This window comes from Neoarius graeffei, chromosome 14 (genome assembly GCF_027579695.1).
Source record: "Neoarius graeffei isolate fNeoGra1 chromosome 14, fNeoGra1.pri, whole genome shotgun sequence".
In the NCBI taxonomy this organism is placed as follows: Eukaryota; Metazoa; Chordata; class Actinopteri; order Siluriformes; family Ariidae; genus Neoarius; species Neoarius graeffei.
This window is the reverse complement of record NC_083582.1, coordinates 7,283,951-7,309,877: the sequence shown is the minus strand read 5'-3', so window position 1 is coordinate 7,309,877 and position 25,927 is coordinate 7,283,951. Positions and strand designations below refer to the sequence as shown.

The 25,927-nt window shown below is 46.8% G+C and overlaps 1 protein-coding gene across 2 annotated transcripts in view; it reads left to right on the top strand.

Moving 5' to 3' along the window:
* zranb1a (zinc finger, RAN-binding domain containing 1a) overlaps positions 1-25,697 on the top strand; it is a 30,834-nt gene extending 5,137 nt beyond the window's left edge. For both annotated transcript variants that reach the window (XM_060938721.1, XM_060938720.1), the window contains exons 3-10: positions 8,837-9,024; positions 20,737-20,890; positions 20,986-21,057; positions 21,580-21,778; positions 21,895-22,015; positions 24,089-24,218; positions 24,511-24,740; positions 24,909-25,697. In XM_060938721.1, the coding sequence (XP_060794704.1) occupies positions 8,837-9,024; positions 20,737-20,890; positions 20,986-21,057; positions 21,580-21,778; positions 21,895-22,015; positions 24,089-24,218; positions 24,511-24,740; positions 24,909-25,118 (1,304 nt within the window). In that variant the 3' untranslated portion in view covers positions 25,119-25,697. The remainder of the gene's footprint in view (positions 1-8,836; positions 9,025-20,736; positions 20,891-20,985; positions 21,058-21,579; positions 21,779-21,894; positions 22,016-24,088; positions 24,219-24,510; positions 24,741-24,908) is intronic.
* The last annotated feature ends 230 nt before the right edge of the window (positions 25,698-25,927 follow it).

Below are 25,927 nucleotides of genomic sequence, written 5' to 3'. Positions count from 1 at the left end.
GCTGCAAAACGTTTAAGAAGGAAGAAATTTTGTAACATGAAGCCTTAAAAAAAAAAAAATGGAAGCGTCCGTTCCATCTCCCCGATTCCAAAAAAGTTGGGACAAAGTACAAATTGTAAATAAAAACGGAATGCAATAATTTACAAATCTCGAAAACTGATATTGTATTCACAATAGAACATAGACAACATATCAAATGTCGAAAATGAGACATTTTGAAATTTCATGCCAAATACTGGCTCATTTGAAATTTCATGACAGCAACACATCTCAAAAAAGTTGGGACAGGGGCAATAAGAGGCTGGAAAAGTTAAAGGTACAAAAAAGGAACAGCTGGAGGACCAAATTGCAACTCATTAGGTCAATTGGCAATAGGTCATTAACATGACTGGGTATAAAAAGAGCATCTTGGAGTGGCAGCGGCTCTCAGAAGTAAAGAGGGGAAGAGGATCACCAATCCCCCTAATTCTGCGCCGACAAATAGTGGAGCAATATCAGAAAGGAGTTCGACAGTGTAAAATTGCAAAGAGTTTGAACATATCATCATCTACAGTGCATAATATCATCAAAAGATTCAGAGAATCTGGAAGAATCTCTGTGCGTAAGGGTCAAGGCCGGAAAACCATACTGGGTGCCCGTGATCTTCGGGCCCTTAGACGGCACTGCATCACATACAGGCATGCTTCTGTATTGGAAATCACAAAATGGGCTCAGGAATATTTCCAGAGAACATTATCTGTGAACACAATTCACCGTGCCATCCGCCGTTGCCAGCTAAAACCCTATAGTTCAAAGAAGAAGCCGTATCTAAACACGATCCAGAAGCGCAGACGTCTTCTCTGGGCCAAGGCTCATTTAAAATGGACTGTGGCAAAGTGGAAAACTGTTCTGTGGTCAGACGAATCAAAATTTGAAGTTCTTTATGGAAATCAGGGACGCCATGTCATTCGGACTAAAGAGGAGAAGGACGACCCGAGTTGTTATCAGCGCTCAGTTCAGAAGCCTGCATCTCTGATGGTATGGGGTTGCATTAGTGCATGTGGCATGGGCAGCTTACACATCTGGAAAGACACCATCAATGCTGAAAGGTATATCCAGGTTCTAGAGCAACATATGCTCCCATCCAGACGACGTCTCTTTCAGGGAAGACCTTGCATTTTCCAACATGACAATGCCAAACTACATACTGCATCAATTACAGCATCATGGCTGCGTAGAAGAAGGGTCCGGGTACTGAACTGGCCAGCCTGCAGTCCAGATCTTTCACCCATAGAAAACATTTGGTGCATCATAAAACGAAAGATATGACAAAAAAGACCTAAGACAGTTGAGCAACTAGAATCCTACATTAGACAAGAATGGGTTAACATTCCTATCCCTAAACTTGAGCAACTTGTCTCCTCAGTCCCCAGACGTTTACAGACTGTTGTAAAGAGAAAAGGGGATGTCTCACAGTGGTAAACATGGCCTTGTCCCAACTTTTTTGAGATGTGTTGTTGTCATGAAATTTAAAATCACCTAATTTTTCTCTTTAAATGATACATTTTCTCAGTTTAAACATTTGATATGTCATCTATGTTCTATTCTGAAATATGGAATTTTGAAACTTCCACATCATTGCATTCCGTTTTTATTTACAATTTGTACTTTGTCCCAACTTTTTTGGAATCAGGGTTGTACATGTAGAGTAATTATAAACAGTAATATAAATAATATCCAGTCAGTGCCTAAAAGCGGAGCTCCTGATGATTGTCTGAGCAAAATTTTTCCAAGAGCGCAAAATCCCCCTGAATAGAATAATATTCCAGCACCACGAACGAACCATCGAAGTGTCGTGCTTTTCACCTCAATAAATCACTGACGGTGAGACCGATAATGAGAGATGCATCGCAGTTGCGATCCATATTTATTCCTTTCTTTGACGCCGCATGCCATGCGCCAGAAACACTACGGCGTTTATTATGGCATGACTCTACTGGGTGCTTGGGGGACAGCAGTGAACCAGCGCGTTCACTTTACACCACTACTGTAGAGTTACCATCCAATATCACACTCAAGACCTCAAACAGTCGTTTGGTTTCATCTGTATTCGGGCCATTAGGACTAATCCCCATGCACCTGTTCCTGATTAGCGCTCAATCACAGCGCAGATATTTACATAAGGACTCTGAGTAACACACACACTTTGTGAAAGCCTTGTATCGGCTTTGACATGCCGTCTAGTGGACATCACTTTTTTGTTCTTCCTATATGCATACAACCTCAATTCCAAAAAAGTCGGAACGCTGTGTAAACTGTAAATAAAAACCAAACACGATAATTTGCAAATCATGGAAACCTGATATTTTATTGAAAATAGTGCAAAGGCGACGTATCAAATGTTGAAACTGAAATTTTTTGAAAAATTATGCTCATTTTGAATTTGATGTCAGCAACACATTTCGGAAAAGTTGGGACGGGGCAACAAAAGACTGAAAAAGTTGTGTAATGCTTAAACACACAAAAAAACCCTAATTAGGTTAATTGTCAACAGGTTAGTAAGATGATTTGGGTATAAAAAGAGCATCCCAGAGATGCGGAGTCTTTCAGAAGTAAAGATAGGGCAGGGTCCACCACTCTGTGAAAGACTGCGTGGGCAAACAGCGCAACAATTTAAGAATAACGAAACATTCTCAATGTAAACTTGCAAAGAATTTGTGGATCACATCATCTATGGTCCATAATATCATTAAAAGATTCAGAGAATCTGGAGAAATCTCTGTATGCAAGAGACAAGGCTGAAAACTGACATTGGATGCCTGTGATGTTCAGGCCCTCAGGAGACGCTGCATTAAAAGCAGACATGTGTCTGTAGTGGAAATCACTGTATGGGCTCAGGAACACTTCAGAAAACCATCGTCTGTGAAAACACTTCATTACTGCATCCACAAATGCAAGTTAAAACCAGATATAATCAATATCCAGAAACCCCACCCCCTTCTCTGGGCCCGAGCTCTTTTACGATGGACTGAGGCGAAGTGGAAAACTGTCCCGAGGTCTGACAAATCAAAAGTAGAAATTCTTTTTAGAAATCATGGACACCACGTCTTCCAGGCTAAAGAGGAGAGGGACCATCCGGCTTGTTATCAGTGCACAGTTCAAAAGCAGCATCTGTGATGGTATGACGGAGCATTAGTGCACATGACATGGGTAGCTTGTACATCTGGGAAGGCATCATTAATGCTGAATGACATAAACATGTTTCAGAGCAACATGCTGCCATCCAGACAAGATCTTTTTCAGGGAAGGCTTTCCTTCTTTCAGCAAGACAATACCAAACCGCTTTCTGCACATATTAAAACTGCATGGCTCTGTAGTAAGAGTCCAGGTGCTAAACTGGCCTGCTGCAATCCAGACCTGTGTCCTGTTTAAAACCTTTGGTGCATTATGAAGTGTAAAATATGACAAAGATGTGAGACCCCGAACTGTTGAGCAAATTAAATTGTATATCAGGCAAGAATGGGACAACATTTCTCTTTCAAAACTACAGTGATTGGTCTCCTCAGTTCCCAAACGTTTAGAGCGTTGTTAAAAGTAGAGGCGATGCAACACAGTGGTAAACACGCCCCATCCCAACTTTTTTGAAACGTGTTGCTGACATCAAATTCAAAATGAACATCTATTTTCAAAAAGCAGTAAAATCTGTTTCAATATTTGATATGTTGTCTTTGGACTATTTTCAATGAAATATACATTGTTTTTATTTGTTTCACACAACATCCCAACTTTTGTGGAATTGGGGTTGTAAGATAATATTCAGTGCCGCACACCATTATTCCTCACTCCTGTTGGCTCTTGCCAAATTGCTTCACATGTCATTTGCATAGAGTTAAACTTCTGGGCTGCTCCTGATGGTCACGTAGTGAACGAGGGTGAAATGGAGATGCCTTCCTGAGTTGCAGTGGGAAAGTGTTTTGTGTTGGTGGCTCTGGTTCTCATCGAAGGGCTGCTGGGGCTTCAGCCAAGAGCAACATCCTTTAGTGTTTTGGCAAACACACAAACAGTCTTTATGGAAGTGGGCGTGGTCATGGGCGCTGTGGAGACCAAGCTCAGGGTGATGTGCCAGGTGAACATTTGGCATTAAAGCAGATCCGTGTGTTCGGTCTGCATTAATCTTGTCTATAGTCTGAGGGCGAACCTCCAGCAGTCAGGGTGTAATGTGTGATTAACGCAGAGAAACTGTCGCGTATGAGAACACTTGTGTTGTGCGAGCACTGAGAAATGCACACTTCCTTTCCCATCACTCTCCGCACTTCTTTTGAGTCAGGGTGTAATTCACAGCACCTTCCACTTCCTGCTGCTCTGCATGCTCAGGTCCTCGTGTTGAAGAGACTGGGTGTGGATGGATGGATTGAGTACTAAAGCGGGTTCCTGGTCTGAAAAACCCGATGTGACTGCGTTACGCTGCCGTATCAGAATTCGAGTCCAACCTGGTATTGTTATTTATAATGTCGGCTCCTGTAATGCGCGTCAGTGGAGTTTAAAAAAAACAAAGAAAAACAAGACCTGATTAAATGTGATCATCATGAGGAACATCAGTGTTATAGTTTCAATACCGTTCGGATTCCAAGGGTCCAAGTTCCTAATACGGAAACCGAGAACAGTGTGAGTTTACAAACTGGAGTTTATTTTAACAAAACTGAAAATGTTTTAAACAACATTCCAGTGTTCTTTCATCTCCATTTACTGTTTCTGGAACATGGGGGGGGGATTACTGCAAAGAGTAAGAAGACAAAGGAGGATTTGTGGTTTCTGTCGTGTCCCCCCCCCCCCCCCCCCCCCCCATGTGTCTGTGTGTGTGTGTCTCTCTCTCCTCTCTTTTTGTGTTCTCTTTTGTTGTGTTCTCTCTGTCTCTCTCTTTTTGTGTCCTCTCTCTCATTCTGTCTTTCTGTGTCCTCTCTCTCTTGCTCTCTGCTGCTTTGCCTCTGTGTCTTGCTCTCTTTCTGCATCCGTCTGTCTGTTTCTGTGTCCTGTCTGTCTCCCTCTCTCTTTCTGCATTCCTGTCTCTGTGTCCTCTTTCTCTCTACCTCTGTCTGTCTCTCTTCTGCTTTGCCTCTTGTCTCTTTCTGCATCCCTGTCTGTCTGTCTGTCTGTGTCCTCTATCTTTCTCTCTACCTCTGTCTGTCTCTCTGCTGCTTTGCGTCTTTCTCTCTTTCTGCATCCCTGTCTATCTGTTTGTGTCCTCTCTTTCTCTCTACCTCTGTCTGTCTCCCTTCTGCTTTGCCTCTTGTCTCTTTCTGCATCCCTGTCTATGTCCTCTCTCTGTCTCTCTGCTGCTTTGCCTCTTGTCTCTTTCTGCGTCCCTGTCTATGTCCTCTCTCTCTGTCTCTCTGCTGCTTTGCCTCTTGTCTCTTTCTGCATCCCTGTCTGTCTGTGTCCTCTCTCTTTCTCTCTACCTCTGTCTGTCTCTCTGCTGCTTTGCGTCTTTCTCTCTTTCTGCATCCCTGTCTGTCTGTTTGTGTCCTCTCTCTTTCTTTCTCTCTACCTCTGTCTGTCTCTCTTCTGCTTTGCCTCTTGTCTCTTTCTGCATCCCTGTCTGTGTCCTCTCTCTTTCTCTCTACCTCTGTCTGTCTCTCTGGTGCTTTGCGTCTTTCTCTCTTTCTGCATCCCTGTCTGTCTGTGTCCTCCCTCTTTCTCTCTACCTCTGTCTGTCTCTCTTCTGCTTTGCCTCTTGTCTCTTTCTGCATCCCTGTCTATGTCCTCTCTCTCTGTCTGTCTCTCTGCTGCTTTGCCTCTTGTCTCTTTCTGCATCCCTGTCTGTCTGTCCTCTCTCTTTCTCTCTACCTGTCTGTCTCTCTTCTGCTTTGCCTCTTGTCTCTTTCTGCATCCCTGTCTGTCTGTCTGTCTGTCTGTCTGTGTCCTCTCTCTTTCTCTCTACCTCTGTCTGCTGCTTTGCATCTTGTCTCTCTCTTTCTGCATCCCTGTCTCTTTGTGTCCTCTCTCTTTCTCTCTACCTCTGTCTGCCTCTCTGCTGCTTTGCCTCTTGTCTCTCTTTTTCTGCCTCTCTCTTTCTGCCACTTGTCTCTAATTTAAAAACCACACCTTGTAATGTTACTGTTAAGAGGAAACTTTGAAAAGCACTGTTTGCTGTTTCAGAGCCCTGACACTGGAGACTCCTTCCATAAACTGTCACTACATTAATGTTTTTTAAACTGTTTGTTTATTATTAGTCTTAAAATAATGTAGAATCTGCCATACAAGTCGCTGTGTATGAGCTGTTACTATAGCAACAGTAATGTATTAGAACAAGCGCGTTAATGTAAAACAAGCCGCAGTGCAATACAGAAATGACACGCCCCTTCTGACCAATCAGATTCGAGTATTCAACTGAGCTGGTGGATCATCGGTTTGATTTTCTCACGCACAGAGTCTTTTTCAATGGTTTAGAATGTTTTGTCTATTGTTTTTCCACATTATGGATTTTATTTTCCTGGTTTTGTTTTGTCTGAATGTAACATCCGGACATAAAACGCATGATACAGGATTCTTATTGTAAAACCAGGAAGTGAGTGTTTACATCGTACACTCTCTCCCAATACACTGCGCCATGATGTTACTGTCAGAGCTGTTATTTGATATTGTGTTTATAACTAACATTTCACACACACACACACACACACACACGTGCACATCTGCTCTTTCAGCTGGATCTTTCACTCACATGTGAATTAACTCAGCTGTTCTCAGAGCAGATAGGATTTTTGAACTGGGGGGACTGAGCTGTCAGCAAATGATTCCATTTTGTGTGTGTGTGTGTGTGTGTGTGTGTGCGTACTGAAGCTTCAATATACATTAGAATTGTGAGTTTTCTAACTGAATGAACATTGGTAGACAAAGGCCTACCTGGTCAACACTAGCCATACATGATCAAATTGTTATGTGTCTGGTATATTAATCACGCTCCAAAACTTCATGTCTTCTGCATGTTTTATTTAAACATTTTGCTGATCTCAGCAGGATGAAGAATCTCATCACAGAAACTTTAACTGTAACTTCTAACAAAAAGGGAAATGTCCAAAAATTAATAGCAAAATAAAATTGAAATGATTTCACACTAGGGCGGCACGGTGGTGTAGTGGTTAGCGCTGTCGCCTCACAGCAAGAAGGTCCGGGTTCGAGCCCTGTGGCCGGCGAGGGCCTTTGTGCGGAGTTTGCATGTTCTCCCCGTGTCCGCGTGGGTTTCCTCCGGGTGCTCCGGTTTCCCCCACAGTCCAAAGACATGCAGGTTAGGTTAACTGGTGACTCTAAATTGACTGTAGGTGTGAATGTGAGTGTGAATGGTTGTCTGTGTCTATGTGTCAGCCCTGTGATGACCTGGCGACTTGTCCAGGGTATATTGTCCAGGCCTTTCGCCCGTAGTCAGCTGGGATAGGCTCCAGCTTGCCTGTGACCCTGTAGAAGGATAAAGCAGCTAGAGATAATATGAGATGAGATAATTTACAATCTGACCAGAAAACAGCAGATTTTGCTGCGTTTATGTAAATTTTGTACTGAATCTTTAACATGTTCGTGACCAGGCTCGTATACTGCGATACAGGGGTCATAGATATGTTCATCGAGCAAGTGCTTTATCCTGGTTAGGGTCCAGGTGGCTCCAGAAATATCCCAGGAATACTGGGTGCAAAGGTGGAAGACCCTGGAACTCTCTCATATACACACACACACGGACAATTTAGTAATCCATCGAAGAACATGCTTTTTTGGGAAGTGGGAGTTTTTTTAAAAAAATGGCACGAAAAGAAAAGAAAAGGAAAAATAGGCGGACCTCAACTTTACAACTGTAGAACAGGATAAAGCGGCTAGAGATGATGAGATGAGATGATTCACACTCGTGCCTTCATGTAAATGATTAGAAACATAAAATGTGTATGAAAACAGAAGTATAAACACTTGAACAACAGAGTCACACAAATAAAAAGTATTTTTTCCAATAAACAAAATTGATAGAAAAAAAATTTCCCTCTGCAGCCAAACAAATTTACCGTCTCGAAGCAGACTCAATAGGTCCCAAAAACATCTCTCCGCCGCTTCCCAGTTTAAAAACTGGGACATCATGGAACTTGGAATTCGAAAAAAATGGACAGTTAATGAAATGAAACGAAAACCCCCAACGTTTATGCTGGTAGATGCTGGATTTCAATGCTTTTCCGACTTCAAACTTCCAACTTACGGTACGAGTACAACTGAGCGCGCCATTAGTCGTAGCGGAAACACCGCTGCTATCAAATGGATGAGCTGTGCAGTGTTATTAACCGAGAATTACGTGGAAAATTGAACACCTTGCTTTCCCAACTCTGCAAGGATCTGCTCCAGCCTTTCCCCTTCTTGAATCGGTGTAATGTGGATTGATCACTGACGAGGCTACTGCTGCTGCCATTTCAACTTTGTGCTGCAATGCAAGTTAGTCTAACTAACGGAACATTAATCCTCACTTTTTCTACCTATGTGTGGCGCCTTACATAGGGACGGTGGGTGGGGGGGACAGATAGGGGTCACTATAAATCTGGGGGGGGACATGTCCCCCCCGTCCCCAGTGCCATCTGCGCCCTTGGCTGTTCTTGGTTATAAATACCTCTTGACATAATCACAAACGTGTGTGTGTGTGTGTGTGTGTGTGTGTATGGGTGGGTGTGGGGTTTCAGAGTGAATTTCAGTCACATAACTGAAGTGTGTACACAAACTCTCACATTTCTTTTCAGTTTCTTGGTAACATGACAACAGACTTGTTTCACAGAAATTTCGCAGCACTAACTGGAACTATAAATGGATAAAAAGAAGTGTGTGTGTGTGTGTGTAGGAGTAGTGGAGGGTGACCTGGCTGCAGTGGAGGTGTATAAATCATCAGGTGGAGACATCGCTCGGCAGCTGACGTCAGATGAAGCGCGGTTATTGAACCGTCCCTCAGCTTTCGACGCCGGTTTCACGCTCGTCCACCTCGCTATCCGTTTCCAGAGGCAGGACATGCTCACGATCCTCCTCACAGAGGTACACACACACACGGGTCTTAGCTAACCTGTGTCCTTGTGAGTCAGTAATGAGGTGTTCTGATAAACTGTCCTACACATCAGTGCGTCCTACAAAGCCCCACTGCGCATGCGCAGAGCACAAAACGTCATTTCTTGGCATTTGAACAGATTTTTGTCCTACATCAGCTGTGCTATAAACGGTGCAGATTAACGGCGTGCATTCAATCTTTACTACTTAATGCTGATTTCTAACCATTGCGTGAGTCTTGCAATACATCTGAAATATCTCCCGTTCACGATCTTCCACCAAAGCGCTTCCTTTTTTTCAAGTAAGCTTAACTTATTCTTTTCTACAGTGAGTGTATTCTATATTCTCGTGGGGTCTTTTGAATTGTCAAAACTTCCTACATTCATATGTTAATGTAAAGGCGTATTCTGATGGTCGTTGAGTTGTCAAAGTCCTGCATTCATATATTAAAGTAAAAGAATATTCTGACGAGGTCGTTTGAACTGTCAGAACATCCTACACTCATATTTTAATGTAGAAGCATATGTCAGAACACCCTACATTCATATATTGTAAAAACATATTCCGATGGTCATTTGAATAGTCAGAACGTCCTACTTACTGTAGAAGCATATTCTGACGGGGTCATACGAGTTGTCAGAACGTCCTGCGGCGTCATTTGAATTGTAAGAACGTCCTACACTCCTATTTTAATGTAGAAGCATATTCTGAAAGGGTCTTTTGAATTGTCAGAACATCCTACATTCATTTATTAATCTCATCTTATTATCTGTAGCCGCTTTATCCTGTTCTACAGGGTCGCAGGCAAGCTGGAGCCTATCCCAGCTGACTACGGGCGAAAGGCGGGGTACACCCTGGACAAGTCGTCAGGTCATCACAGGGCTGACACATAGACACAGACAACCATTCACACTCACATTCACACCTACGCTCAATTTAGAGTCACCAGTTAACCTAACCTGCATGTCTTTGGACTGTGGGGGAAACCGGAGCACCCGGAGGAAACCCACGCGGACACGGGGAGAACATGCAAACTCCGCACAGAAAGGCCCTCGCCGGCCACGGGGCTCGAACCCAGGACCTTCTTGCTGTGAGGCGACAGCGCTAACCATTACACCACCGTGCCGCCCTCATTTATTAATGTAGAAGCATATTCTGATGGGGTCATATGAGTTGTGAGAACATCCTGTGGCGTCATTTGAATTGTAATAACGTGACAAACTATTAATTCTACATATTCTGACAGCGTCAATTGAAGAGTCAGAGCGTCCTAGATTCATATGAATTCTGACAGGGTTGGTGGACGTTCTATCAGTGTAGAAGCATGTTCTTTGCAGAGGGAGAAACTGTGAACTATGACTAAAAGTTAAAGTTGAATCACACTGTAGGATTTCCTGCAATGTAGGACTGCTCGACAGACATGTCTGACATCCCGTCCTACCATAGGACGCGTCGCGGATGTAGGACCGTTTATCAGAACAGGCACTGACTCTAAACTCATTTCTGAACCACGTAATGTTCTCTTTAGTCTGTTAGTAGTGTGTGTGTGTGTGTGTGTGTGTGTGAGGGAGAATGTACATGTAAATCTTTTTTTCTCTAGTAAATTCTAATCCCGGGCGGCACGGTGGTGTAGTGGTTAGCGCTGTCGCCTCACAGCAAGAAGGTCCGGGTTCGAGCCCCGTGGCCGGCGAGGGCCTTTCTGTGTGGAGTTTGCATGTTCTCCCCGTGTCCGCGTGGGTTTCCTCCGGGTGCTCCGGTTTCCCCCACAGTCCAAAGACATGCAGGTTAGGTTAATTGGTGACTCTAAATTGAGCGTAGGTGTGAATGTGAGTGTGAATGGTTGTCTGTGTCTATGTGTCAGCCCTGTGATGACCTGGCGACTTGTCCAGGGTGTACCCCGCCTTTCGCCCGTAGTCAGCTGGGATAGGCTCCAGCTTGCCTGCGGCCCTGTAGAAGGATAAAGCGGCTAGAGATAATGAGATGAGATGAAATTCTAATCCCACTATTTTTCCTTTATAAACTCTTCCATGTCCTCTGAAGAGTTTTTGGCTCCTCTCAGTTGGAATAAACTTCTTGATGTTTCTGCTTTAACTCTGATTTGGACAGAGAGAGAGTTGGGATGAAATATCTTCAATATTTTATCGTTCTCCTAATTTCTCCTCAGCAATTAATAAAATCCATCAGTGCGTGCATCCATCCATCCATAATTCCGTCCGTCCATAAACCCATCCATCCAGTTTGTATATAAATTGTAAAGTTGAGGTCCGCCTTTTTTTCCTTTTCTTTTCTTTTTGTGCCATTTTTTTTAAAAAACCTCCCACTTCCCAAAAAAGCATGTTCTTCGATGGATTACTAAATTGTCCGTGTGTGTGTGTGTGTGTATGAGAGAGTTCCAGGGTCTTCCACCTTTGCACCCAGTATCATCTCATCTCATTATCTCTAGCCGCTCCATCCTTCTACAGGGTCGCAGGCAAGCTGGAGCCTATCCCAGCTGACTACGGGCGAAAGGCGGGGTACACCCTGGACAAGTCGCCAGGTCATCACAGGGCTGACACATAGACACAGACAACCATTCACACTCACATTCACACCTACGGTCAATTTAGAGTCACCAGTTAACCTAACCTGCATGTCTTTGGACTGTGGGGGAAACCGGAGCACCCGGAGGAAACCCACGCGGACACGGGGAGAACATGCAAACTCCACACAGAAAGGCCCTCGCCGGCCACGGGGCTCGAACCCAGAACCTTCTTGCTGTGAGGCGACAGCGCTAACCACTACACCACCGTGCCGCCCATTGTAATTTATTTATTTATTTATTTTTTACAAAAATAAGCATTTATCCTGGTCGGCTGGATCCGGAGCCTAATCCTGGGAATGTTTCTGGGTGTGACTCAGGAATACACTTCTCCATGTTTATTGTAGCCTGTTCTATCGTTGCATTGTTAATTAAGAAGAAAAACACCAATCCTGTGACGCGTTATTTCTGTGAGCTCTGTGTCAGAGTTAAATACTTCTGCATCACAGAAAAAGAAGAAATGTTTTTAACAGGAAACGTCAGCACTTTGAGGGTTTTAGGCTGAGAGATAATATTGTACAAAGCCCACTTTTAAACTCGTATCTGTGAAGATACTCAATCATCCAGGTACATAGTAATCTGTGGTTGGTTGAAGAGAGCAACTGGACTTGCTTGAAAAGTCTTGAAGATGTTTCGCCTCTCATCCTAAAGGCATCCTCAGTTCTGTCTGACTAATAGGGAGTATCCAGTATTTATCCTCTCATGGATCATCATAGAATCCGAATCAGAATGCTGATGGCTGCATTGTAGGTGGCTGATAGATGTCATAGACACCCACCTCTGTTCAGTGATGGTCGTTCCAGGTTGACAAAAATGAACGATCCTCTCTGGCTAAGATGTCTGCCAGTTTTCTGGAAGTCCTCTCATACTCCCGCACCAGTCTTCAAGACTTTTCAAGCAAGTCCAGTTGCTCTCTTCTACCAACCACAGATTACTATGTACCTGGATGACTGAGTATCTTCACAGATATGTTTCTACGCACTTTGGGATGAGTTCCCTTCGACTGGTGCGGGAGTATGAGAGGACTTCCAGAAAACTGGCAGACATCTTAGCCAGAGAGGATCGTTCATTTTTGTCAACCTGGAACGACCATCACTGAACAGAGGTGGGTGTCTATGACATCTTATCAGCCACCTACAATGCAGCCATCAGCATTCTGATTCGGATTCTATGATGATCCATGAGAGGATAAATACTGGATACTCCCTATTAGACAGACAGAACTGAGGATGCCTTTCGGACGAGAGGCGAAACGTCTTCAAGACTTTTCAAGCAAGTCCAGTTGCTCTCTTCTACCAACCACAGATCACTTTTAAACTCGTTTTAAAGTCGTCCTGAGCTTCAGATTAATGGGGGATGTAAAAAGAGCTAACGATGGATAATCGGAGTCCCAATTTGGGATGATTGATACTTTTATTGAAGTCATGAAAACATTCACTTGCAGTTGTTCCAAAATCTCTTTCAGTGATGGAGAGGATTCTTTTTTGGTAATTAATCTATTTTGAGTGTTTTCATTTCATGGACTTAATATTGGACATAATTTTATGTTTTATGGGCTGTTATGACTGTTGCACGCACAACAGAATATATCTGTAGTGGGTTCAATGTGTGGGTGGAGCACAGAAGACGGCAGGACAGAGTTCACGATGCAAACGGCTTTTATTGCCAAACTTTTCAGTCTAACATTTTAACTCAAACACTCGGAGACTGACTCGCGCACACACAGACTGTAATCTCCTCTCAATGACTCCCCTCCGCTCTCACTCTCCCTCCTTAAGTAGGGCGCGGTTTACTGGGGAGAACACACACAAAACATAGGTTAATCACACTCAGGTGTAGCGATTCTGCCACTTACCTTCCCCAACTCCGCCCTCCTGTCACAGACCGGCGCTTGACCACGCCCCCGCTGCCACATACCCCCACCACCCGACTCAGGCCGGGTGCCCGTCCGGCCCGCAGCCGACTTCCCCCCCCCCCCCCCCCCCCCCCGATGGGAGAGGAAGTCCGCCATGACCATCTGCGCCCCCGGCCTGTGGACCACCTTGAAGTTGAAAGGTTGGAGCGCTAGATACCAACGGGTGATCCGCGCGTTGGCATCCTTCATGCGGTGGAGCCACTGGAGGGGCGCGTGGTCTGAACAGAGGGTGAAAGAGCGCCCCAGCAGGTAGTAACGGAGGGCGAGGACCGCCCACTTGATCGCCAGGCACTCTTTCTCGATGGTGCTGTAGCACCCCTCACGCACTGACAGCTTTCGGCTGATGTGTAATACTGGGCGATTCTCTCCCCCCACCTGCTGGGACAAAACGGTCCCCAGCCCTCTGTCCGATGCATCCGTCTGTAACAAAAAAAGGGAGAGAGAAGTCAGGGGAGTGCAAAAGTGGCCCCCCACACAGTGCAGCCTTTACCTCAGAGAAAGCCTGCTGGCACTGCTCCGTCCACTGGACCGGATCTGGCGCCCCCTTTTTAGTGAGGTCAGTCAGCGGGCTGGTGACGTCCGAATAATTAGGTATAAACCTACGGTAATAGCCAGCCAGCCCCAGGAACTGTCTCACCCCCTTTTTGGTCTTGGGCCTCAGGCAGGCCGCAATCGCTGCTGTCTTATTAATTTGGGGACGCACCTGCCCGTTACCCAAGTGGAAGCCCAGATACCGTACTTCCACCCGCCCAATCGCACACTTCTTCGGGTTGGCAGTGAGCCCCGCCCGCCTCAGCGACCTAAGGACAGCCCTCAGGTGTTGCAGGTGCCGCTGCCAGTCATTACTATAAATGATGATGTCATCTAAGTAAGCGGCCGCATAGGTGGCGTGGGGCCGGAGGACCCGGTCCATCAGCTGCTGAAACGTAGCGGGTGCCCCAAACAGCCCAAACGGAAGTGTGACGAACTGGTGTAAGCCGAACGGTGTGGAAAAGGCCGTTTTTTCCCGGGATAATGGAGTCAAGGGGATCTGCCAATATCCCTTCGTCAAATCCAGTGTCGAGTAGAAGCGAGCCGTGCCTAGTCGATCGAGCAGCTCATCAATACGAGGCATTGGGTACGCGTCAAATTTAGACACCGCGTTGACTTTTCTATAGTCCACACAGAACCGGACCGAGCCGTAGGCCTTGGGAACCAAGACCACCAGGCTGCTCCAGTCACTGTGGGACTCCTCGACGATGCCCATTTCGAGCATGGCCTGAAGTTCTTCCCGAACCACCTTTTTTTTTTTTTTGTGTTCGGGTAATCTATAAGGACGGCTACGCACTACCACCCCCGGGGGCGTCTCTATGTGGTGTTCTATGAGGTTGGTGCGACTGGGCAGGGGCGAGAACACATCCGAAAACTCGGCCTGCAACTGGGCGACCTCTGTGAGTTGGGTCAGGGAGAGGTGGTCTCCACAGGGGACCGGAGAGGTGCGAGATGCCAATGACCCTTTTTGGACCTCCGGCCCCAGCTCCGCCTTCTCCGGAGCTACCGACACCAACGCCACGGGGACCTCCTCATTCCAGAGCTTCAGCAGATTGAGGTGGTAGATCTGTAGCGCCCCCTCCCTGTCTGTTCGCCTAACCTAATAGTCGACGTCCCCGACTCGCCGTGTGACCTCAAAGGGCCCTTGCCACTTGGTGATTAATTTGGAGCTCAACGTGGGCAACGGGACGAGTACCTTATCTCCTGGAGTGAACTCTCTAAGGCGCGTGCCCTTGTTGTACAGGCGGGTTTGCCGTTCCTGGGCCTGCCGCAAATTCTCCTGAGTTAGGTGGGTGAGCGTGTGGAGTTTTGCGCACAGATCCATAACGTATTGAATTTCATTTTTGCTCTGTGAAGGTCCCTCCTCCCAATTTTCCCGCAGTACATCTAAGATGCCGCGCGGCTTATGCCCATACAATAATTCAAACGGGGAGAACCCCGTGTAGGCTTGGGGGACCTCTCGCACTGCAAACAACAAGGGTTCGAGCCACTTATCCCAGTTACGTGCGTCCTCACTTACGAATTTTTTGATAATATTCTTGAGGGTGCGATTGAACCGTTCGACTAAACCGTCCGTCTGTGGGTGATACACGCTGGTGCGGATCGGCTTAATACCCAGTAGCCCATACAGTTCGGCCAGTGTTCGTGACATATAAACGAGGTGCCTTGGTCAGTCAGAATCTCTTTCGGGATTCCGACCCGGGAGATGACGTGGAAGAGGGCCTCTGCAATACTACATGCGGAGATATTGCGAAGAGGCACTGCTTCCGGGTATCGCGTTGCATAGTCCACCAGAACCAATATAAAGCGGTACCCTCGTGTTGACCGATCTAATGGCCCGACGAGATCCATCCCAATTCTTTCAAACGGGGTCTCGATTAATGGTAGGGGGCGCAAGGGCACTTTTGGAATGGCCGCTGGATTTACCAACTGGCATTCGCGGCACGCCGTACACCACTTATGGACGTCGCCGCGAATTCCCGGTCAATAGAATCGGGCCATTATCCGGGCGAGTGTTTTATCCTGCCCGAGGTGTCCCGCCATGGGATTAAAGTGAGCTGCCTGGAATACCAATTCCCGGCGGCTCTTTGGAATTAACAACTGGGTGACACGCTCCTTCGTCTGAGTGTCCTGCGTCACTCGATATAACCTATCCTTTAAAATGGAAAAATAGGGGAAGGGCGGGGTGGCGTTCGGCTGGAGCGTTTGACCATCGATTACTCTCACTTGGTCAAACGCGTGTCGCAGAGTTTCGTCTCGCGATTGTTCCAGTGGGAAATCCGCGAGGGATTCCCCAATAGAAAGAGGAGGGGCCGGGGGCTCCTCACTCTGTTGCGGAGATGACGTAGACGGCTCTGCGACCGCAGCTCCAGCCAAAGCGACACCGGGACCCTCCCCTGATAACTGGCAGGACCCACTCTTTACTAGGCGTGCCATCAACCCCCGAAATCCCGGCCAATCAGTCCCCAAGATCAAAGAGTGGGTAAGGCGAGGATTAACCGCCGCCTTCACTATGGATTTGTCCCCTCTGAAATGTATGTGGACCGACACCAATGGGTAGTAGTGAATATCCCCGTGCACACACAACACCTTCACCCCTTGTGCTCCCCCCAATGCCTTGTATTGCAACAGGCTTTGGCGGATCGAGGTCTGATTGCAACCCGAATCCACCAACGCCTGATATGTCGCCCCTTGTACACTTACCGGTATGCGATACGCTCCGGCCTGATCGAGGGCAGCCTCTGGCGCGTCGGGGATCCGCACCACCGCCCCCACCTCCATCGCGGCACACTGTTGCTGCAGGTGGCCCGGTTCCCCGCAGTGCCAGCAAACCGGCCCGGGCCTTCCCTCTGCAGCTGTGGTTTGAGGGTCACTCACCTGAGGGGGGGGAGAGACAGACACAGAAGGGAGAAACGGGAGGGCACCACGGGTGCGGCGGGCTGGCTGGGATGGAGCCGGCCCCCGCCTCCGTGGTGGGGGAATGGGGCGAGGACGGGACACGGGAGGAGGGGGAAGAGAGAGAGAGAGAGAGAGAGAGAGATAAGAGGAGAGAGAAGATGATGCCATCCGTTGTCCTGCCGCCGGGACAGCCGCCAGATGATCCTCCGCCAGTCCTACGGCCTGATCCAGCGACGCCGGGTGGTGGCACTGGACCCACTCCGCGGTTCCGGCGGGCAGGCGGGCGATGAACTGTTCCAGCGCCACCTGGTCGATGATTCCCTTGGTGTCGCGATCTTCGGCCCTCAGCCACCGCCAGCAGGTGTCCCGGAGCTGCTGGCCGAACGCGAACGGGCTGCTGACTTCCTCCATCCGCAGCGCGTGGAAGCGCTGGCGTTGCTGCTCCGGTGTGCGCCCCACGCGCTGGAGGACAGCCCGGTGTAGGCCAGCCGGTGGTTGGCGGGGAGCTGTAGTGTGGCTAACTGCGCCTCTCCCGTCAGGAGGGGGAGGAGGCGTGCCGCGCGCTGCTCCATCGGCCACCCCGAGGCTTCGGCGACCTGCTCGAACAACGCGATGAACGCCTCGGGGTCATCCTGCGGGCCCATCTTAGTCAAGGTGATGGGAGATGGGCCCGCGGCCGGGGCGCTGGTGGACCCCGCCGACGCGAGGAGGCGCCGGAACGCCTCTCGGTCTTCCTGCTGAGCCAGCACCAGGGCTTCGAAGCGGCGCTCCTGCTCCTTCCGGAGCGTGACGTATGCCTGGTGCTGGCTCTGCTGAGCCGTGGCGAGGGCGTGGACCAAGTCCGCGAACGGGGAGGATTCCATGGGGCTGCAGGACCGGTGCTCCACCTTCCCGGGTTTCAGCACCACTGTAGCGGGTTCAGTGTGTGGGTGGAGCACAGAAGACGGCAGGACAGAGTTCAGGATGCAAACGGCTTTTATTGCCAAACTTTTCAGTCTAACATTTTAACTCAAACACGCGGAGACTGACTCGCGCACACACAGATTGTAGTCTCCTCTCAATGACTCTCCTCCGCACTCACTCTCCCTCCTTAAGTAGGGCGCGGTTTACTGGGGAGAACACACACAAAACATAGGTTAATCACACTCAGGTGTAGCGATTCTGCCACTGACCTTCCCCAACTCCGCCCTCCTGTCACAGACCGGCGCTTGACCACGCCCCTGCTGCCACAATATCGCAAAGCACAATTCTCAGAAATACGACCAAACAAGCGCCAGAAGCTGAGAAACCTCGAGCAGACACACGGAAAAGTCTTTTTTTAAAGTGGAGAAAATAATAGTGGTGCTTGAAAGTTTGTGAACCCTTTAGAATTTTCTATATTTCTGCATAAATATGACCTAAAACATCATCAGATTTTCACATAAGTCCTAAAAGTAGATAAAGAGAACCCAGTTAAACAAATGAGACTAAAATATTATACTTGGTCATTTATTTATTAAGGAAAATGATCCAATATTACATATCTGTGAGTGGCAAAAGTAAGTGAACCTTTGCTTTCAGTATCTGGTGTGACCCCCTTGTGCAGCAATAACTGCAACTAAACGTTTGCGGTAACTGTTGATCAGTCCTGCACACCAGCTTGGAGGAATTTTAGCCCATTCCTCCATACAGAACAGCTTCAACTCTGGGATGTTGGTGGGTTTCCTCACATGAACCGCTCGCTTCAGGTCCTTCCACAACATTTCCATTGGATTAAGGTCAGGACTTTGACTTGGCCATTCCAAAACATTAACTTTATTCTTATTTAACCATTTTTTGGTAGAACGACTTGTGTGCTTAGGGTCATTGTCTTGCTGCATGACCCACCTTCTCTTGAGATTCAGTTCATGGACAGATGTCCTGACATTTTCCTTTAGAATTCGCTGATATAATTCAGAATTCATTGTTCCATCAATGATGGCAAGCTGTCCTGGCCCAGATGCAGCAAAACAGGCCCAAACCATGATACTACCACCACCATGTTTCACAGATGGGATAAGGTTCTTATGCTGGAATGCAGTGTTTTCCGTTCTCCAAATATAACACTTCTCATTTAAACCAAAAAGTTCTATTTTGTTCTCATTCATCCACAAAACATTTTTTCCAATAGCCTTCTGGCTTGTCCACATGATCTTTAGCAAACTGCAGACGAGCAGCAATGTTCTTTTTGGAGAGCAGTGGCTTTCTCCTTGCAACCCTGCCATGCACACCATTGTTGTTCGGTGGACTCATAAACATTAACATTAGCCAATGTGAGAGAGGCCTTCAGTTGCTTAGAAGTTACCCTGGGGTCCTTTGTGACCTTGCCGACTATTATGCACCTTGCTCTTGGACTGATCTTTGTTGGTCGACCACTCCTGGGGAGGGTAACAATGGTCTTGAGTTTCCTCCATTTGTACACAATCTGTCTGACTGTGGATTGGTGGAGTCCAAACTCTTTAGAGTTGGTTTTGTAACCTTTTCCAGCCTGATGAGCATCAACAACGCTTTTTCTGAGGTCCTCAGAAATCTTTGTTTGTGCCATGATACACTTCCACGAACATGTGTTGTGAAGATCAGACTTTGATAGATCCCTGTTCTTTAAATAAAACAGGGTGCCCACTCACACCTGATTGTCATCCCATTGATTGAAAACACCTGACTCGAATTTCACCTTCAAATTAACTGCTAATCCTAGAGGTTCACATACTTTTGCCACTCACAGATATGTAATATTGGATCATTTTCCTCAATAAATACATGACCAAGTATAATATTTTTGTCTCATTTGTTTAACTGGGTTCTCTTTATCTACTTTTAGGACTTGTGTGAAAATCTGATGATGTTTTAGGTCACATTTATGCAGAAATATAGAAAATTCTAAAGGGTTCACAAACTTTCAAGCACCACTGTACAAGAGAAGAACTCTAAAAAATATTATAAGCCACTTAAAATTTTCACAAGGTTTTGTATTCATTTTTGTAATGTTTAATTTTTATGAAACGTGTATACTTTTTTTAAAATTAAAACATGTTTTTGGGTGAAAGGGAACAATGTGTTCATTTTATTTTTAAGTCTGATCATTTTAGCCGTGAGTTTATTTATGCTAGATATAGCACGCTAGAATTATTAATTAACACGAAAGACGAAGGGGGGGGAACCCAATAGATTTTCCAAGACGATCAAAGACTGTTTTATCACTCTCTTTTGTCTTTGCAAGTCTTTTCATGCCTCCGCCACTGTAAGGTGCAGGAGGCATTATGTTTTCGGGTTGTCCGTCTGTCCGTGCGTGCGTCCGTCCCGAAACCTTGTGAACGCGATATCTCAAAGGCTAATGAAAGGAATTTCACCAAACTTTCACCATTTGTGCACTTTGGGTCACACATGAACTGATTAGATTTTAAGATCAAAAGGTCTAAGGTCAAGGTCACTGTGAGGTCAAATGTCTGTCCGAGAACCTTGTGAACACAGTATCTCCAAGGCTGATACAAGTAATTTCACCACGTCAAGATTACTGTGAGGTCAAATGTCCATCCCCAAATCACAATTTAAGGCGTGTAGTCCACCGGGCGGAGGCATCCCCATCGACGCTGTTGGCATCGAGTTCTATCTAGTTAACTTCAAGAGAAGGAAAGAAGGATGAAATGAGTGTGGTGTTTTAATAAATTAAACAATCATTGGAAAATTGTTGCGGTATAAGAGGAATAAAACGCTGTGGGATGTGCTGTTGTAGGAAAATAATCAGTGTGTGCGTGACCCCCAGGTATCCCAGCAGGCAGTGAAGTGTATCCCAGCGATGGTGTGTCCCGACCTGACGGAGCAGATCCGGAGAGAGATCGCCGCTTCGGTCCGCCAGCGGAAAGGAGACTTCGCCTGTTACTTCCTCACCGACCTCATCACCTTCACTCTACCAGCAGGTCTCTCTCTCGCGCTCTCTCTCTCTCTCTCTCTCTCTCTCTCTCTCTCTCGGTGAGGGAGGTCTGAACAGTCTGTTAATTGTTTTTTGTTTCAGATATTGAAGATTTGCCTTCTGCAGCTCAGGAGAAGCTTTTTGATGAATTGCTTGACCGTGATGTACAGAAAGGTAACCATGGAAACCAAACACCACCTTAACAACCAGTACACAAACCTGATGTCATGGAAACGTAAATACACCACCTCTGACTAATCACGTTAATGTTGGTCCTGTGAACAGTCTGTGCAGAACAGAAAGACATTCCAACATCTACACACCACACACACACTAAGAGAGAGAGTCTTTGAATGTATGTACATTTGTTTTTGTTTATTTATTTTTCTGATTTATACCCAAACTCTTCCTCTAATGTGAGAGGGACGTGGAGAGGGGGGGACAGACAGGATTTGAACGTCCCTCTGTACAGATGTAACTACAGTTTAATGAAATTCTAATGTGACTGTTTATATTCCAAACTCACCCTGAGACACAACCAGAAACAACATCTGCCTGGTGCGAGGCTGTAATACACCATGATGTCAGCAGAGAGACAGACTAACACACACACACACACACCACCTCTCCGACACGTTTTCCCACCATTACTGATCACTCAGAGAAATCTTACATACACAACTGTGTGTGTGTCAGAGCTGGAGGAGGACGATGCGGTGATTAACTGGTCTCTGGAGCTGGGTTCTCGAGTGGACAGTCGTCTGTACGCTCTGTGGAACCGAACAGCTGGAGACTGCCTGCTCGACTCGGTGCTGCAGGCCACGTGGGGCATCTACGATAAGGACGGGGTCCTCCGCAACACGCTGCACGACAGCCTGCACCACTGCTCACACTGGTACACACACACACACACACACACGCGCACAAAAACTAAATTTAAAATTGACAAAATTAACACTGCTTTGGTGGGGGAAATGTGTGTGTGTGTGTGTGTGTGTGTGTGTGTGTTAGGTTCTACACTCGGTGGAAAGAGTGGGAGTCGTGGTACTCACAGAGTTTTGGGCTCCATTTCTCCCTCAGAGAGAAGCAGTGGCAGGAGGACTGGGCTTTCATCCTGTCCCTCGCCAGCCAGGTACACACACACACACACACACACACAGGAGTTTTCTATTTGTAAATTTTTGTAATTACATTTTCATGCTCAGCATCTTAAGGTGTGTGTGTGTCCTCTCTCTCTCTGTGCGTATGTCTCTTGCTGTCGGTGTCTCTCTCTCTCTGCGTCTGTGCGTATGTCTCTTGCTGTCTGTGTGTCTCTCTCTCTCTCTCTCTCTCTCTCTCTCCATTTGTGTGTGTCTCTCTCTCTCCGTCTGTGTGTATGTCTCTTGCTGTCTGTGTGTGTCTCTCCGTTTGTGTGTCTCTCTCTGTCTGTGCGTATGTCTCTTGCTGTCTGTGTCTCTCTCCGTTTGTGTGTCTCTCTTTCTCTCTGTCTGTGCGTATGTCTCTTGCTGTCTGTGTCTCTCTCTCTCTCTCTCTCTCTCTCTCTCTCTGTGTGTCTGTGCGTATATCTCTTGCTGTCGGTGTCTCTCTCTCGCGCTCTCTCTCTGCGTCTGTGCATATGTCTCTTGCTGTCTGTGTGTGTGTCTCTCTCTCTCTCTCTCTCTGATTGTGTCTCTCTCTCTCTCTCTCTCTCTGTGCGTATGTCTCTTGCTGTCTGTGTGTCTCTCTCTCTCTCTCTCTCTCTCTGCGTCTGTGCATATGTCTCTTGCTGTCTGTGTCTCTCTCTCTCTCTCTCTCTCTCTCTCTCCCTCCGATTGTGTCTCTCTCTCTCTGCGTCTGTGCATATGTCTCTTGCTGTCTGTGTCTCTCTCTCTCTCTCTCTCTCTCTCTCCCTCTCTCCCCGTCTGTGCATATGTCTCTTGCTGTCTGTGTGTCTCTCTCTCCGATTGTGTGTCTCTCTCTCCGTCTGTGCGTATGTCTCTTGCTGTCTGTGTGTGTCTCTCTCTCTCTCTCTCTCTCTCTCTCTCTCTCTCTCTGCGTCTGTGCATATGTCTCTTGCTGTCTGTGTGTCTCTCTCTGTCTCTCTCCGTCTGTGCATATGTCTCTTGCTGTCTGTATGTTTCTCTCTCTCTCTCTCTCTCTCTCTCTCTCTCCGATTGTGTGTCTCTCTGTCTCTCTCCGTCTGTGCATATGTCTCTTGCTGTCTGTGTGTCTCTTTCTCTCTGTGCATATGTCTCTTGCTGTCTGTGTGTCTCTCTCTCTCTCTCTCTCTCTCTGTGCATATGTCTCTTGCTGTCTGTGTGTCTCTCTTTCTCTCTGTGCATATGTCTCTTGCTGTCTGTCTCTCTCCGATTGTGTGTCTCTCTCTCTCTCTCTCTCTGTGCATATGTCTCTTGCTGTCTGTGTGTCTCTCTTTCTCTCTGTGCATATGTCTCTTGCTGTCTGTGTGTCTCTCTCCGATTGTGTGTCTCTCTCTCTCTCCGTCTGTGCGTCTCTCTCTCTCTCTCTCTGTCTGTCTGTGCATATGTCTCTTGCTGTCTGTCTGTCTGTGTCTCTTGTGCTGTTGTGCTCTCTCTCTCTCTCTCCGATTGTGTGTCTCTCTCTCTCCGTCTGTGCATATGTCTCTTGCTGTCTGTGTGTGTCTCTCTCTCTCTCTCTCTCTCTGCGTCTGTGCATATGTCTCTTGCTGTCTGTGTCTCTCTCTCTCTCTCTCTCTCTCTCTCTCTCTGTCTCTCTCCGTCTGTGCATATGTCTCTTGCTGTCTGTATGTTTCTCTCTCTCCGATTGTGTGTCTCTCTCTCTCTCTCCGTCTGTGCATATGTCTCTTGCTGTCTGTGTGTGTCTCTCTCTCTCTGCGTCTGTGCATATGTCTCTTGCTGTCTGTGTGTCTCTCTTTCTCTCTGTGCATATGTCTCTTGCTGTCTGTGTGTCTCTCTCCGATTGTGTGTCTCTCTCTCTCTCTCTCTCTCTGTGCATATGTCTCTTGCTGTCTGTGTGTCTCTCTTTCTCTCTGTGCATATGTCTCTTGCTGTCTGTGTGTCTCTCTCCGATTGTGTCTCTCTCTCCGTCTGTGCGTCTCTCTCTCTCTCTCTGTCTGTCTGTGCATATGTCTCTTGCTGTCTGTCTGTCTGTGTCTCTTGTGCTGTCTTTCTCTCGCTCACTCACTGTGTGTGTCTCTCTCTCTCTCTCTCTCTCTCTCTCTCTCTAGCCCGGTGCGAGTTTGGAACAGACCCATGTATTTGTTCTTGCACACATCCTGCGTCGGCCGATTATAGTTTACGGAGTGAAGTATTACAAGAGTTTCCGTGGTGAGACTTTGGGCTTCACCCGCTTTCAAGGTGAGCCGCCTCAGCATCCTCATGATTATTAAAAACAGTATTACGCTTACGTTCTGTTCAGAACCAAAAGACAACCAATCATGACACAGTTTGTTGTCTCTTATTTCTTTCCTTCTGTAAATCAATTAAACCGGATACAAAAGCAAAGTCTAGACAGCGTTAGTGTTGAGGGTTGAGTGAGCAAGAAGGACAAACTTCTAATAACACCCACTTTCAGAGAGAAGCTCGGAGTTATATTATTAAACTAACGCCGCGCTTACAATGAGCTCATTTGCGATTCCCACCTTCTCAGGTGTTTACCTGCCGTTGCTATGGGAACGGAGCTTTTGCTGGAAAAGCCCCATCGCCCTCGGTTACACGAGGGGTCACTTTTCAGCGCTGGTCGCCATGGAGACCGACGGCTACGATAATCGTGGCGCAGGCGCCAACCTCAAGACGGACGACGACGTCACGGTGACGTTCCTCCCGCTAGTCGACAGCGAGAGGAAGCTGCTGCACATCCACTTCCTGTCAGCACAAGAGGTGCGACATTTTCCACACCACATGCAAATGTATATTCACGAACATCGCCCAGAACGGCGGGTGGATGGATGGCATCGGGTGTTGGGAGCTGCCCCGCCCTGAGTGTGTTTTGATGAGATGTGATGTAATATCCATGTGGCGGTCTTGACGGTTTTATTTGTGGTGCAGATGGGGAACGAGGAGCAGCAGGAGAAACTGCTGCGCGACTGGATGGACTGCTGCGTGACGGACGCAGGGACGCTCGCCGCCATGCAGAAGAGCTGCCGAAGGAGGAACCATCCTCTCGTCACTCAGATGGTGGAAAAATGGCTGGACGGGTACCGCCCGTGCCCCGCCCTTTCAGATGGAGAGGAAGAGGAGGATGAGGATGATGAGTGACGACAAGGACAAAGGATGAAGATCAGAGAGACAAAAACAATCCCCACAAGTACACACGTTATTCCATGTTACATAGCAAGGGCCCTTTATCATATTTTTCTCTCAGTCACGCACAAAGAAAAGGCCTTTTTTTTTTTTTTAAACACCCCATTTCCTGTAATGCAATGTAAAAACCGCAGTCCATCTCTATCCCAAACCAGTCTTTTTTTTTCTCCTGTGTGTGTGTGTGTGTGTGTGTGTGTGTGTGTGAATAATATATAAACATGTACGAGTGCAGTTGTAATGCATGCGGTTCTTTCAGAGGTGTGTAACATGAACACTAATGAATCCCAGCATCATTAAAGTGGAAATAGTTTCTGTAGGTTATGTAGCACACTTTTTTTTTTTTTTTTTTTTTTATAAAATAATTCCCGAAAGTACATTTATTTTATAGAATTAACGTACACTACCGTTCAAAAGTTTGGGGTCACTTTGAAATGTCCTTATTTTTGAAAGAAAAGCACTGTTCTTTTCAATGAAGATCACTTTAAACTAATCAGAAATCCACTCTATACATTGCTAATGTGGTAAATGACTATTCTAGCTGCAAATGTCTGGTTTTTGGTGCAATATCTCCATAGGTGTATAGAGGCCCATTTCCAGCAACTCTCACTCCAGTGTTCTAATGGTACAATGTGTTTGCTCATTGCCTCAGAAGGCTAATGGATGATTAGAAAACCCTTGTACAATCATGTTAGCACAGCTGAAAACAGTTGAGCTCTTTAGAGAAGCTATAAAACTGACCTTCCTTTGAGCAGATTGAGTTTCTG